The following is a 14,568-nucleotide window of genomic DNA, read 5'->3' on the forward strand; positions in this document are numbered from 1 at the left end:
AACCAAGCTCAAGTACATCAAAAACACTATGGGGCATATTCATAGTCATATTTTAAACCCGAGTCTAATTGAACTAGAGTCTAAATTTAACATCCATGTTGAACACAGCTGCTTTTCATGAAGATGGAAGCTCTGTTTAGTTAGAAACAGGTTTAAGGTACACCTAGTTCAAAAACTCTCCGTACATCAGCTTTCTTTTTGTTGATTCTGAGATAAAATACTTATTATAACAATATTTTAAAAACAAGTGTTTTGAAAGTCACTAGAAATTGAAGAAATTAGCAGGTAAACATTTTTGAAGAAAAAAAAAGAAAAATCATAACCATTGATTGTTTTAAGAAGCAATTTATCGAAATTAAAAAAATAACAAAGCCTAGTAACTCGTAGTCCACGATTGTCGATCATCTCTGAATGAGATGACGGAACAGTTCACCTCATAATCCCTTCTTCGATAACAGCAGTGAACTGGCAACGATTGACACAAAACGTCTCTCTAACTTTATTAAAAGTACAAAATGGTTTGTTTAAATTCATTACTCTCCCATGAGTAACCTTATTGGTGGTATCACAATGGTCCCTTGAGGTCTACGTGCGTCAATGACATCTGGACAGCCACTCCAACCTAACCTAACTCGTAGGACCTACTTTATTCCTTATGACTTCCTGCACTAGGTTTTTCATTGAACGCACTAGTTTCCGCAGAAATCTTGTTTCTATACTTAAGTAGGACGGATTTGAGGCCAGCTTTATCTAATTGTGTATGGTGAAGAATTTGTATTTCTAAATGATCCCACAGGTGCTCAATTGGGTTGAGATCTGGAGTCTGGGCAGGGTGTTAAATTTGTTTTTTTTTTTTTATTGTATAGTAAATATTCTTTAACTAAAAGCGATGTGTGCTTGGGGTCGTTATATTGTTGGAATATAAAATTATTCGTGAGACCCAGTTTTTTGAGCACTTGACAGAAGATTCTCATTGAGTATATTCAAGTTCATACTCATATTTATACATACACTCAATGAAAACTGAGATTTCAATATATTTCTCTACATCATAACATTGCCGTCACAGTAGATTCTAATTTGTTCGTATTCAGAGCAGTATTTGGTTTTCTCTAAACCAATCGACGACCATCTAAGACAAAGATGTTAAATTTAATTTCTTCCGTGAATAGAACTCGATCCCAAAAGGAATTCTGCTTTGATACGTGGTTCATTCCAAAGTCCATTCTAGGTGTCTTATTCGATTTTTGTATAAACGACTTCTCCGGATTACACGACCTCTCGAAATCCATTTGTAAGTAACAAATTTCTTGTCTGTGGACAAACATGAATTCCATCTGATGACGGGACCTTTTCCATTCAAGAGTAATTCTTGTCATGACAAATGCTTTCCCAAACAAACCGTTCGGATTTGGCATATGCACTTTAGGTCCCCTCCATCCTGACAACATTACGCGCACACAGCAATGGTTTAGAGTTTTGAGTCACCCTAGGCCCTAGTTCTCAACGGATGGTTGCGTCACTTTAATCCATAAAAAATGGCTACTAAAGGGAAATAAATTAAATGTGGTTGCTGGAGAGCCAGTTTTGAAATCCTTGAAACTGCTCTGGTGACTCTTGTTTGAGAAATTCTATAAAGTCGCCTGTTGTAAAAATGTAATCATGGCTATTACCGAAGTCGTCTCGTTTTTTCGACGAATCTCGTTTTCTCTGTCTTGTCGTTTTTTAAGTGGCATTTCATAAGTTCTTCGACGCGACGAATTTGTAGCGGATTTTTAAACGATGTAAAAGTAACAAACATCTATCAAAATTAAATTAAAGTCATAATACAAATGAATAATGATTGTTCAATGTTTAACAAATGCAGTTTTATTTAATTGTAGGTAATTAAAATGATAAGTGTAGAAATGCATTACAACACGAGTAGCGATAGTGATGATGATGAAGAAGGTGGAGTGAGAAGTTCTGAAAGAGTACAATTAATTATAAAAAGAAAGCAGGTTCTTCAGTTTCATGTTGGTGTTCCGGTTGTTGATGCTCCAAAACTGCACCCTCCATTCCACGGAGCCATCTTCCATGTTTAAAACTTCTGCTTCTAAATAGGAAAGGTAGTCTGCATCTGCATCTGTAGCCTGAGTTCGTGTTGATGTATGTCCGGATGTAGTCGTCAAAGTATTTGGAAGTAAATTGGGCTGGGATACACCAATTGAATTTCCGTTTGGGTTTAACCACTGTTTGTATTTAAGCAAATTTGCTACAGCATCCTTTAGCGGAGCAAAAATTTGCAATTGATTCTGACCTCCTCCAGTTTTTGAATTGGTTTTTATTTTGTTCTTCACTTTGAACTTAAAGTCGGATCAAACCTGAGTAAAGCAAACATTAATGAAATAAGCGATTCAAACCATTTGCCAACCATCTCCATCTCTTACTGGAGGACATTTGCTGTTCAGCTGCTCAGCTATGGAATTCCATTTCCTTTTTATGTCAGTTTTGTTCATTCCTTTCAAAAATCCCCTAGCCAACTGCTCGTTGCTCTCCATCAGCTCGACAAGGGCCTGGAACTGATTTTGATTTGTTAATTTCAACTGCAAATGGGAACAAATATTTCGTTTTCATTTATCGCAAATAAAGTAATAATGAATTCCATAAAATAAATTATTTAACAAGGAAACTTACAGGATTGCGAACTTCCATTTCTTCGTCGTGAGCAAATTTTCAAACGAGAGATACCGTCGTTTTTTTTCATTGTCGTCTTTACCTTTCGTCTTACAGAATGCTGAATGAAAGTGTTCAACACACTTGACGTTTACACACGACAACAAAACGAGTGACAAAAGTTAAAAACGCCTTATGGAATGCAGATTGTGTCTTGTCGTATATTTTGCTGTCGTTTACGACATCAGTAATAGGGGTGATTTACTTATTCTGGTAAAGATACGTACAGTAGCAAAAATCACAATCCTATGTCACTTTGTAAAATAATTTAAGCGAGAAATCTTAGCGCTATTAAGACTTGAAAATTCACAGAAGTTAGATCTTCAATATTTAGAAATTTAAGGAATCAGTATCTTTTATAGAAATCGTGATCCACTTTAAAGCGTTTTCGTTTCTTTCGTTTGGTACCATTTCAAAATCCAGGAAAATATCGAAATCTTGATCGATTATTAAGTCTACCGAAATTTAAATTTGTATTTTTCCAAATAATATGTCTTCCAATGTAATTTTCTTTTTTTTGACGTTTTATAGAGTTTAAAACAGATTTAACATTGATTTTATTTAAGATTCCAGGATGTCGTTTTAAAAATGGGCTTACATTTTCTATGAGTAACACAATCCTACAACTTGACGAATATTTTAGTCCTGGTCCCGGGCGGTGTACCATCATCTATTTTAAAAATATGTAGTGCGTATTTACCCACCCGTTATGTGTTCACGTCTTTAAGTAACTCCCTGTTTCCTTTTATCTGGAAGAGCTCCTTCATATAACCAGTACACAAAAAACGTCCTAAAAACGAAATAATGAACTACCGACCTATTGCTACACTATCTGTGATACCTAAACTGGTTGAGTCAATCGTATGTAGCGTCCTTTCTTTTCACTGTAGTTCAATTATCTGTTGTAATCAGCATGGTTTTTTTTTAAAGCGTTCAACTGTTACTAATCTGTTTCACTTAAAGTCCTTTTGTTTAGATGTTTATGAAAAACGTGAACAAGTAGATTGTATCTTTACTGATTTCAACAAGGCCTTTGGCAAATTGTGTCATAAAACTATCACAGAAAGGTCTTAACGACTATTTCAAACTGGATCTCCTCTTATTTGCAAGATAGTCGTTGTAGTGTTGAATTCATTTGTTGTGAATTCTGGTATCCCCCAGGGTAGTCACCTTGGTCCTATTCTATTTGTTATAAATGATTTGGTTTCGATTATACAAAAGTCGTCTGCCCTAAACAAATTAACTCTACATCTGACTGTCTTCTCTTGCAAGAAAACTTAATATTATTCAGCGAATAGTGTAATAATATTCGTCTTGTTTTAAATGTTGACAAATGTAAGACCATCGTTGTAATCGTTTTTAGTTACATGCTTGATTATTGTCCTTTAAGCAGAGTTTATGTATTTTCTGACTTGGGTTAAGTCTTTGATCCTAAACTAACATTTAATGAACATATTAACTTCATAGTTAAAAAAGCAATAAAGTTCTAGTGTAATAATATTCGTCTTGTTTTAAATGTTGACAAATGTAAGACCATCGTTGTAATCGTTTTTAGTTACATGCTTGATTATTGTCCTTTAAGCAGAGTTTATGTATTTTCTGACTTGGGTTAAGTCTTTGATCCTAAACTAACATTTAATGAACATATTAACTTCATAGTTAAAAAAGCAATAAAGTTCTGGGTTTCGAGATTTGGTCGTGATTTCAGTGACCCATATGTTTTAAAACTACTTTTTGTTTCATTTGTGAGACCAGTCCTAGAATATGCCTGTACAGTATAGTCACCTTACTGCGCCGTACACGTCACAAGACTCGGAGCCATTTAGAAAGATTTTTGCGATCCCTTCCGTGGTTTCATAATATTCATAAATTACTGCCCTATTCACAAAGACTTTCTGTAATAAATCTCCCTACTTTGACAAAACATAGGATGTACTTGCAGTTTTATTTTATTGTTGAAATAATAAACGGACACATTTCATCACCATCAGTTCTTGGTAGTTTAAGCTAGTTTAAGTAGTTCAAGTATAAGACTCAAAAACCATTGAATACAAATTGTAGCAGATCAAACTATGGTGTACATTGCCGCTTAAAACAATTAATTGAAATCTATAATAAATTTCACTCTTGTATTCATTCACCAAATAATAATATAAAAAGTATAAATTGCAAATCAATGAAACAGTCTAGTTTACGTTTTTAGATTTCAAGTATATATTATATTAATAAGAATTTTTAACGTTAGTATTTAACAAATTATAAATAACACAAACTGTAGTTTAGTTTAGCAAAGACAAAATCAGAACTTATCAAAGAACTATAAATGTGGCCCTATAAAACTTGATGTTCTAACAACTAGTATTAACAATTTATTACAAACGGTTTTACTACAATACGTTTCTTCTATCTTTTTTTTCTTACAGATTCGTCTGGTGGTTGCCAGCAATTCCATTCATGTTGTCCATTTTCATCTATGATGAAACACGCCGATTCTACTTGCGTCGCAACCCAGGTGGCTGGTTGGAACAGGAAACATATTATTAAACAGACAACAAAATTATATTATTTTTTATTTTTAAATATTTAATAAAACAAAAAAAGATCATTATTTAAACGTTTAAGAGAAAAATAAAATACAAAAAAAAAAACATAAATTATAAACAAAAAATAAACCAACCCCAAACACACAATAAGCAAAAACAAAAACAAAAACAAATAAAAATTAATACATTTTTAGTGAGTAAAAATTTAAATATTTAAAACAACAAAAAAACAAATAAGCTAAATAAAAAAAATAATTTGTGAAGATAAATGCAAGCTTAAAGAGTGCAAAAAAAACCAACAACTTTTAATTAATAAATAAAAAAAATCATTAAACGATTTTAAATTTTAAGAGAGCATGAATATAATTTTAGAAAAATTACAGAAAAATGAAAATTATAGTGTAGTTAATGAAAAAGAAAAAGAAAACAAAATAATATAAAATAAATAATTGTTTATATAAAATGAAAAATAAGAAAAAAATGGAACAACAAGTTCACACGTTATTTTGTACTTTTGTTTGGTTCCGAAAAATATGTAATACATAAAAGAAAAAAACAAAATAACACTACCACCACAACCACCACCAATTTTATTTGGCTTCAGTTGCATTTTTCTTTTTTAATTAATTAATTAATCGAAAAAAAGTGTTAAACCTATTTCTTTCTCATTGATAGCGATATATTATTATAATAATTACGATGTTAACACACGATGATGATATTCCTTTAAAATTTTTGTATGCAATGTTTTATTTTTCGTTTTGTCATTCAATTTCTGTTTTGTTTAAATACCTACGCATTAGATTTGTTAATATATAAAAAATTAAAAAACAAACAAAACTCAATAACATTGTATTAATCCTCCTCCGTCATGTCATTTCCATTTGTATCTATTTTTGTTCAATTTTATAATTTTCAATACTGTTGCTAACGATTTAATTATTTTATTTTGTATTTATCTATAATTATAAACAAAAATCAATACGCAGATGCTATAAAGTTACGCAACGGCATTATTAATTATTATTTTATATTATTTCTTTTGTTTTAATTTATTTAAAAACAAAAACAAAACATCTAAATGAGAGAGAGAATTAAAATAATTAATATTAATTATTTTAATTGTATTTTAAAATTAATAGAGAATACATTTTTGTTCTTTCGCCCTCCGCTGTAAATGTATTGTAGAATTAAATAAAAAAATAAATAAAAATAAGGTAAAAACAACAAAAAAAAACTAAACATTTAATTTTTTTATTTGTTCATTGTGTAAAAAAGATTGTTTTTGATCGATCATTCGCAGAATGCCACAGTTGTTGCTTTATTCGCTCTCAAGTCATTAGAGCTTTGTTGATGTAAATCATGAGTATAACACATTTTAGATGTCACCTTTCAGCAATAATGTAACTATCTCATGGTTAGCTGTTGGAAAGTAAAAATTGATATTGATTTTGGGCCTCATTAACATATCCAGTCGTAATTATTATGTAAATCTTCAGACGAATCATAAACAGTTGTGTAGCCATCCAATCTAATCGAAAGGACACAGAGGTTAAGAGTTTTGTTTTTAAAGCTTTTAAGCTTCATAGTGTCATTTTGTATTGAGAGTATGTCGTTTGAAACTTTAAAGTTTCGAAGTTTTACCATCACTTAAGATTTTATGAAAAATCTTGATCAAGATCCATCGGCGTAAACAATTTAAAAAGTTCACTTTTAAATTGTAATCTAAGAGTTCATGTGTTCATAGTTATAGTCCAAGCAACTTATCCAATTGGTTTCGATTTTTATGGGATATTCTCCCTATGACTATTGCTGCACATATTATTTGCAAATGCTTTACAAAACATTGCGTGGATGAAGATGTTTTTGGCACTATTCAATCTTTGGTGTTGCGGGATCAAGTGGTTGATCAATTTCAAAAAATCCAATTATTGGAGAAAATACTTGAGAATCACAGCCAAAAAATCCATTGATGTCAGTGTTCTTAGAGACCTACAACTTAAAAAGTTGTTATTTACCTCTTAAAATATTTTTGGACACTCAAAAACTGTTTTAGAAATGACAGCAACATAAACTGACTATATCGACTAAAATTGAACCATACGTCTTCTCACAAACTTCTTCAAGGTTTTTAAAGATAATTTTACAAATTATGGTCTCTTGCACATGAAAAGTCCTACAGCTCTTTCTCTTTTAGCTTCTTAAAGTCCTAAACTTGCATTTCTATCTACATTTTAATGTTTACTCTTTTGTTCCTATATAATTTGCCATTTTATCTCATTACCTTCTTCTCTATTTGAGCACGCTTAATTAACTTGAATCGGTATTTTAGATGCATAAAATATTAAATATCATGTAAAACACAAAAAGGAAATGCAGCCGAGAACCAAACGATGATTTGTTTTAATTTTATTTTTTAAATAAAATAAAATACTACTGCCTGATGTTTACGTCTTAAATTTAACGTGTAAATAACTAAGATACATTTTTTCGTACTTCTTAAACGAAATTAAGTAATGAAAAAGAAAAAAAACTACAAAAGAAAATAAAGAATATACATATATAAACACTCATAACAATAATCTGGCATCAACGAGAAAATATATAAATAAATAAAATTATGTATTTAATTAATTTTAAAAATTTTCTTTTCTAATAATAATTTTTGTTTTTTTTTTTTTAATTTAATTGGCAAAAGAAAGAAGCATCACTTTTAAGACATTTTATTGAAAATAGGGTCCCATGGGATCAATAGAAAATATCAATAGGACAAACTGTTCAAATTTTCTTTGTTCTTCAATAAAAAAAGTATTAGTAAAATATTTGAGTTTTATTTTGACAGATTTGAAAAAATTATTATATAAGTAAACAACTAATCTCGAGAAATATTTCAGCCCAATTCTAAATATTCCCGGGGAAAAGAACTCCTCGGGGAACTAGTTCTCCCGAGAGTAAAATTCGAAGACATTTTTCGGCAATAATTTTACGTGAAGAATATGAAAAAAGCCAATAAGTAAAACCAAGGACTATTAGAAGATCTTTAATAGATTGTGCGAATCCCTGGGAGTTGCCTCAGTGGCTGTAAGCATTCATTAGTTTATTCAAATGTTGTCTATCATAATTTAAAAAAAAAAAAAAAATTTCTTATGTTTCAAAAGTATTATAGACTAAACAAGGGGTGGAATCGGCTAAGGTGATTTTTGATTGTCACCCTTGTGATCATAAAAAGTGATCAAAGTAATTTTTGCGTCTGTCTAAGGTGATCACCAAATTTTGTTTAGAATTTGGTATCACTTTAAAAGAAATTCACTGACGTTTGTTACAATTTCAGTGGTTGTATTCAAAAACCGATCTGAAGCTATCCGCATAAGTTTGTGTTGTTGTAATACTATGTAAAAATACAGCCTGGAATAACACAAGCACCTGGGCCAACACAGGTGCCTGAAACAAGGCAGGCACATAATAAACGCAGCAAACAACTTAGAAACAAAATCGATTAAAAAAGCCTTTTATTGGCACAGCAACAAGTCGAACTGCAAGAGAAGTTTGTTGATTTGCAAACAAAAAAACTAGAAGATATCGATAGGACCTTGCAGGCAGTTAACAGTTCAATTATTGAATTAAAAGACTGCGTAAAACGCCTGTGCCAGGAAAAGGAAAAAAAGCGCCAGAGTTCAAATGCTCTAAAGAAGAAGCATTTGAACTCTGGCGCTGCAATTAAAAAGAATGGAGTTGGAACTGTCCAAAACAGTTAATGAGCTTCGAATAATAGAGCTTAATAGGGAGTGACTATAGACATTTTATAATAAATAGGTATTTATATGTGAACAAATATATAGCACATTTGCGTACTTACTTTGGACTTGGAAGATCAAAAATGTTTATTTTATTGCGGAGGTTAATCCTCAAGTGCCGGACATTTCTATTATGATTAATATTTTCATCATTTTCAGAAGGTACAATTAAATGCACAAACACATTCATATTGTCATGAAATTTCAGCAACTAAAAATAAAAATCAATTTCCAATGAAAGTGACAACTAAAGAGCTGTCACCAGAAAAAGTCACCAAATCGTGATTGTCACCGGTGACTATCACCTTACACAGACCGAATTTGTTGATTGTGACTGTCATCCATCACAAATCACCTTACCCGATTCCACCCAAGGCTTCCTTTTAATACTTGTCAGATGTCCTCATCATGTTCAGTGAATCAACAAGAAAGCGTTTTGGAATCCCAGCAATCTTTAAATTGGCCGCATGTTTACGTTTTTTTTTGCTGATGGAGGGTATCAAACTGGGGTCGGAAATGAAGAAAGTGTTGGTATGGCTCAACCATACGCATCACAAGAATGATCTGAGTATACCACAGCGGCGCAGAGTATACGACAAAATATAGGAATTAACTTTTAAACATATGTAATACATCAACAAAACATTATTTAATTTATTCAAAAGTAATTCATTTATTTATTTTATATCACACATTTTCAATGAATAAACAAAACTAAATAACGAAATTCATATGCATACACACTAAGCAACTATTGCAAAAACTCAAAAATAATAAAAATTAAATTTCTTGAACTCTTGCTCCATGCTTTGGTTGTGTCGTTCAACTTCCTTAAGTTTTTTTTTTATGGCGAAATAATCTTCATTGATTTTTTTTAAATTCATACATTTTGTCAAGAGCTCGGTAAACTTTTGTCGTGTTTCTTCTAATAATTAAGTTCCTCATCAAAAGCTTTTGAGTCAGTCCTCTTCTTTGTACTACTTGTACTCGGACGAGGCTAACCTTTGGGTTGTATTATTTACTAGTGTTGATTCTGGTTCGTCATACAGGGCTTCAATTACTAATTACTGAGGGGTATCCTTCAACTACAGGTTCGTTTTCCGGAGGTTGAACATTTTCTTTGTTTACCTTTTCTCTTGTTTCCAGTCTTAAAGATTTTGCTGTTACACCTTCTATCGACTCTTTTATTCCAATTAAGACGTAGACCCTTAGACAGTTTGGCCCACCGCCAGTACAATTTCTGGCCTTAAGGTTTGTAGCAGCCTTTTTTTTTTATCACACCACACTTATAATGACACGTACTTCTTAATAATAAACTTTCGTTTAAGAAATTTACCTTTTTCTGATATCTTTTTGGTTGGTGGTCCAGATGAATTTAAAGCATTTTCAGCCGTATGCCAAAAAAATAACACCTCCTTGCTTCCTTTCTGGAAGCCACAAGCAATTTTGCGGTAAACTTCCATCAAACTCAAGAGAATTTGAAGCTGGCACTTGTTTGTTGTTTTAGACTTAAAAAACTCAAATTTTAACATTTATTGTTTTTATAAATAAATGAAATTTTACATTTTGATTAAACTCCCCACTAAATTTATCAGTCATCATCAATTCCTTCAATTGTTGTTCTAGTTTTGCGAGAAGCAGAAGATTTCTTTTCAGACAACTTATTTGTTGACAAGCAAAATAACGAATCGACTTTTTCATTTCTAACTTTTTTAGTTGTGCCAAGCAGTTCGAATGTTTTTATTATTTCCTCGTGTATTTCAGCACCATTGTCCCGAAATAATTTAAGGTTGTCGTCAATGGCTTCTTCGCTCGGAAGTTTAGACAGTCAGTTTCTTGGTATAATTGAAGAATAGAATCTGGCATCATTTTCTAAACTATCCTGAAACACCTGGTTTCCCAAAGTGTGCTCCGCGAAGAATATACATGTGCTCAACATAAATATTCAAAATTAAAAATATAAAAATTCCAAAACGAACTAGTAACTAGATCATTTTAGGCTTCTGATCTCCGTCTTGTAATTTTTATCGCAGCCGTTTGAATAAAAAAAAATCTCGTAACTACAAACAAATTTCAAATATTTTTTTTGTTTTTTCAACGACAGCCTGCAGGCAATTACATTCACTCGAATACCGAGAAAAGACAAAAAGAAGTATAATTTTATAATTGCAAGGAACACTTTTTCATGCAGAGAGACGATTGAAATAAAAACAGTTTTTGAATTCATGCAAACTTTTAAACGTAGTACGGTGTTAATATTTGCAGTAGCTTTTAGTGCGTGAGTTTAACTTTATTTTGTTTTATACATAACATTCTCGAATGGTTCGCTGGCTTAAGTCTGGATCCTTAAAATAAGCAAGTGAAAGCATCCGAAGATGCTGAAATGTCCAAACAAAATCATAATTTACGTAAAATAGTAATCCCCGGTTAATAACTTTTGTTTTTAAAGCATGTGACGCACTAAATAATTTCTCTTATTTTACATTTTTTGCTCAATTTCGGTTTTCCATATATTTACTTATTTTAGTGCGAAGGAAAATGACGCCATAGAGGCGTCAGAGATTTCTGAAGGTTTTGAGTTTGATAGGTTGCTACTCCTAGTTCCAAGGTGATCAATGCTGCACAAAAAAAAATCAGTTAAAAGGAAGTACCACGAATAATATTTGAATTTTTGATTTGCTGAGACAAGTGACAACAAGGGATCATGACGAAATCTAGAATGCCAAACATCTCGAATGCCGAAAATCTCGAAAATAAAAAAAAAATTATCTAGAACACTAAAATCTCGAATCCACAAAAATCCAGAATTAACAAAAATCTCGAAAGACTCTATCTAGAAAAAAATCTCAAAAAAAATTTAAATTCGAGATTTTTTTTTTGTATTTTTAACAGTTAAAAGTCAATAAAACACAAATACATCAGTTTACCCAATATTTTATTTCCTGAGCAAGAAAAAAATGTTTGCAAACAATAAGAAAGGTGCATTTGTGCAGCAATGTGCAATTGTATGATTGATAACTTTACTTGTCAACTTTAAGTTTGTTAAGGAGCAGTAAGTTATCCAGAATGTATGTTTGAATTTTTAGGCAATGTTTAAAATTCGCGCGAATTTTTAACATTGCCTCAAAAATTCAAACATGCATTCTGGATTTTTGCATTCGATATTTTTTTTTTCTAGATTTTTGTTTTCGAGATTTTTTCCATTCTAGATTTTTGTTTTCGAGATTTTCATTTTCGAGATTTTTACTTTCTAGATAATTAAATTCTAGATATCGTGGTAGACCCTGACAACAAACTTCAAAGCGTAATTTAAGACAAAGTGTTGCCGAACAGTGCAATCTCTCCAGCCAAAATGAAACATCACTTTGCAGGGAATCATCCAGATTTCTTTGAAATAAAGTATTCTGAACTAACTAAATCTCAAACCTACGGGTCTACCACGATATCTAGAAATTAATTATCTAGAAAGTAAAAATCTCGAATACGAAAATCTCGAAAACAAAAATCTAGAATGGAAAAAATCTCGAAAACAAAAATCTAGAAAATAAAATCTTGAAATGCCAAAATGTAGAAAAAACAAATCTCGAATGCAAAAATCCAGAATGCATGTTTGAATTTTTGAGGCAATGTTTTAAATTCGCGCGAATTTTAAACATTGCCTCAAAAATTCAAACATACATTCTGGATAACTTACTGCTCCTAAGCAAACTTAAAGTTGACAAGTAAAGTTATCAATCATACAATTGCACATTGCTGCACAAATGCACCTTTCTTATTGTTTGCAAACATTTTTTTTCTTGCTCAGAAAATAAAATATTGGGTAAACTGATGTATTTGTGTTTTGTTGACTTTTAACTGTTAAAAATACAAACAAAAAATCTCGAATTTATATTTTTTTTCGAGATTTTTTTCTAGATAGAGTCTTTCGAGATTTTTGTTAATTCTGGATTTTTGTGGATTCGAGATTTTTGCGTTCGAGATAATTTTTTTTTATTTTCGAGATTTTCGGCATTCGAGATTTTTGGCATTCTAGATTTCGTCATGATCCCCAAACCTACTTATCACTCAAAGACAGTGAACGAAAATGCGTTGATGGGGTCCTCCTTGGTAAGTTTCCGAGGCCCATACCTTTGCTGAAAACTTAATAAAGCCATGTCTTAAAGACATTGTTGAATGTTTGTTGGGTGAAAAGGCCAAAAAATTGACACCGTTCCTTTGTAAAATAACACAATATCAAGACGAATCGGAGGGTAAGCGGAGAATGCGAAAGCTACTTTACTTACTTTTACGAATGAAAGTCACATAATTTTTTGTTTCGGGGTTGGCTATTTTAATAGTATTTTTGCACTACCAATATCTACAGCCCTTTCAAGAAGATCTGCTCTTCTGCAAGTCGTTGCCAACTGGTGGTGAAATTTTTAATTTTATTGACAATTTTTTGTATTGCAAATGGCATGGCGTACGATGGGTTAACTACGTGAAAGTATACACGGACGGTGCCAAGGCCATGAATGGAAAAACATCCGGTGCCGTCGCAAGAATAAAGCAAATTGTTAAAGGATGCACCAGTTGAAACCGTTCTAGACCGCATTGTACTCGCAATGAAAAAAATGCCGGTCTCCCTTAAAGAGGTGTTGGACGAAAGCTTGAAAATAATTAACTTTATTAAATCGCGGCTAAAGGCTTTTTAACGTATTGTGTGATGACATGAGTAGTTTATGTATATACGAGTACACCTTTACTTCTTCACGCTGAAGTTAGAACTTCTTCATTGACGACAACTTTGTTGTGGGGGACATGTTGTGATGATGATCGTTGGTTATTGAAATTGGCATATCTGTCAAATATGTATATTAGGACCAATTCTAAATATTACCCGGGAAAAGTTCTCCCCGGTAGATGTGTTCTCCCGGAAACAGAATTCTCTTATAATGAATTCATCGGGAGATTATTTTTCCCTTGAAAAGCGGGGAAGAAAATTATGAATGTTCGAAACAGCTGTTTTGCAATATTTGACATATGAAACAAATTCAAAGAAAAAAAAGTTTTATTGAATGAATCTTTTATAATTTTATTAACAAATAAAGTAAAACTCAACTAAAATGTTCACCATTGCACGCAGAATTTCACATGAAGAGGAGGTTCAAGAAAGGCAATATCGACAGCCAAGAGTTATCAGAAGATCTTTAAGGGATGCATTCAATCCTTTGGAGTTGCCACAATGACTGTGTGTACATTTTCTCTTTTTTGTTTTTGGACGACATGTTAATAAACCTTTTGGTTTTTAGGTTTCAAAAATATTTTACAGTCAGCGAAATTGCTTTTAAGTACTTGTCGTATGTCTTCTTTAGATCCTGTGATCCAGAAAAAAAGTGTTATTCAGTTCCTCCAATTATAAAATTGGGCGCTTGCGTTTCTTCGCTGAGGGATCATATGAATTAAGAATTCGATATGTAGATGCTTTCCATCCAGGAGCTTCTTTTCTTGGTTAGTAACTTATTGATAGCTTAAAACCA

General features: G+C 31.8%; 1 protein-coding gene across 7 annotated transcripts in view; it reads left to right on the forward strand.

Moving 5' to 3' along the window:
- LOC129953719 (sodium/potassium-transporting ATPase subunit alpha) overlaps positions 1-5,819 on the forward strand; it is a 110,132-nt gene extending 104,313 nt beyond the window's left edge. For all 7 annotated transcript variants that reach the window (XM_056067109.1, XM_056067105.1, XM_056067104.1 and 4 more), the window contains one exon: positions 5,139-5,819. In XM_056067109.1, the coding sequence (XP_055923084.1) occupies positions 5,139-5,259 (121 nt within the window). In that variant the 3' untranslated portion in view covers positions 5,260-5,819. The remainder of the gene's footprint in view (positions 1-5,138) is intronic.
- Positions 5,820-14,568: the final 8,749 nt, after the last annotated feature.

Source organism: Eupeodes corollae, chromosome 1, assembly GCF_945859685.1.
Source record: "Eupeodes corollae chromosome 1, idEupCoro1.1, whole genome shotgun sequence".
Taxonomy (NCBI): Eukaryota; Metazoa; Arthropoda; class Insecta; order Diptera; family Syrphidae; genus Eupeodes; species Eupeodes corollae.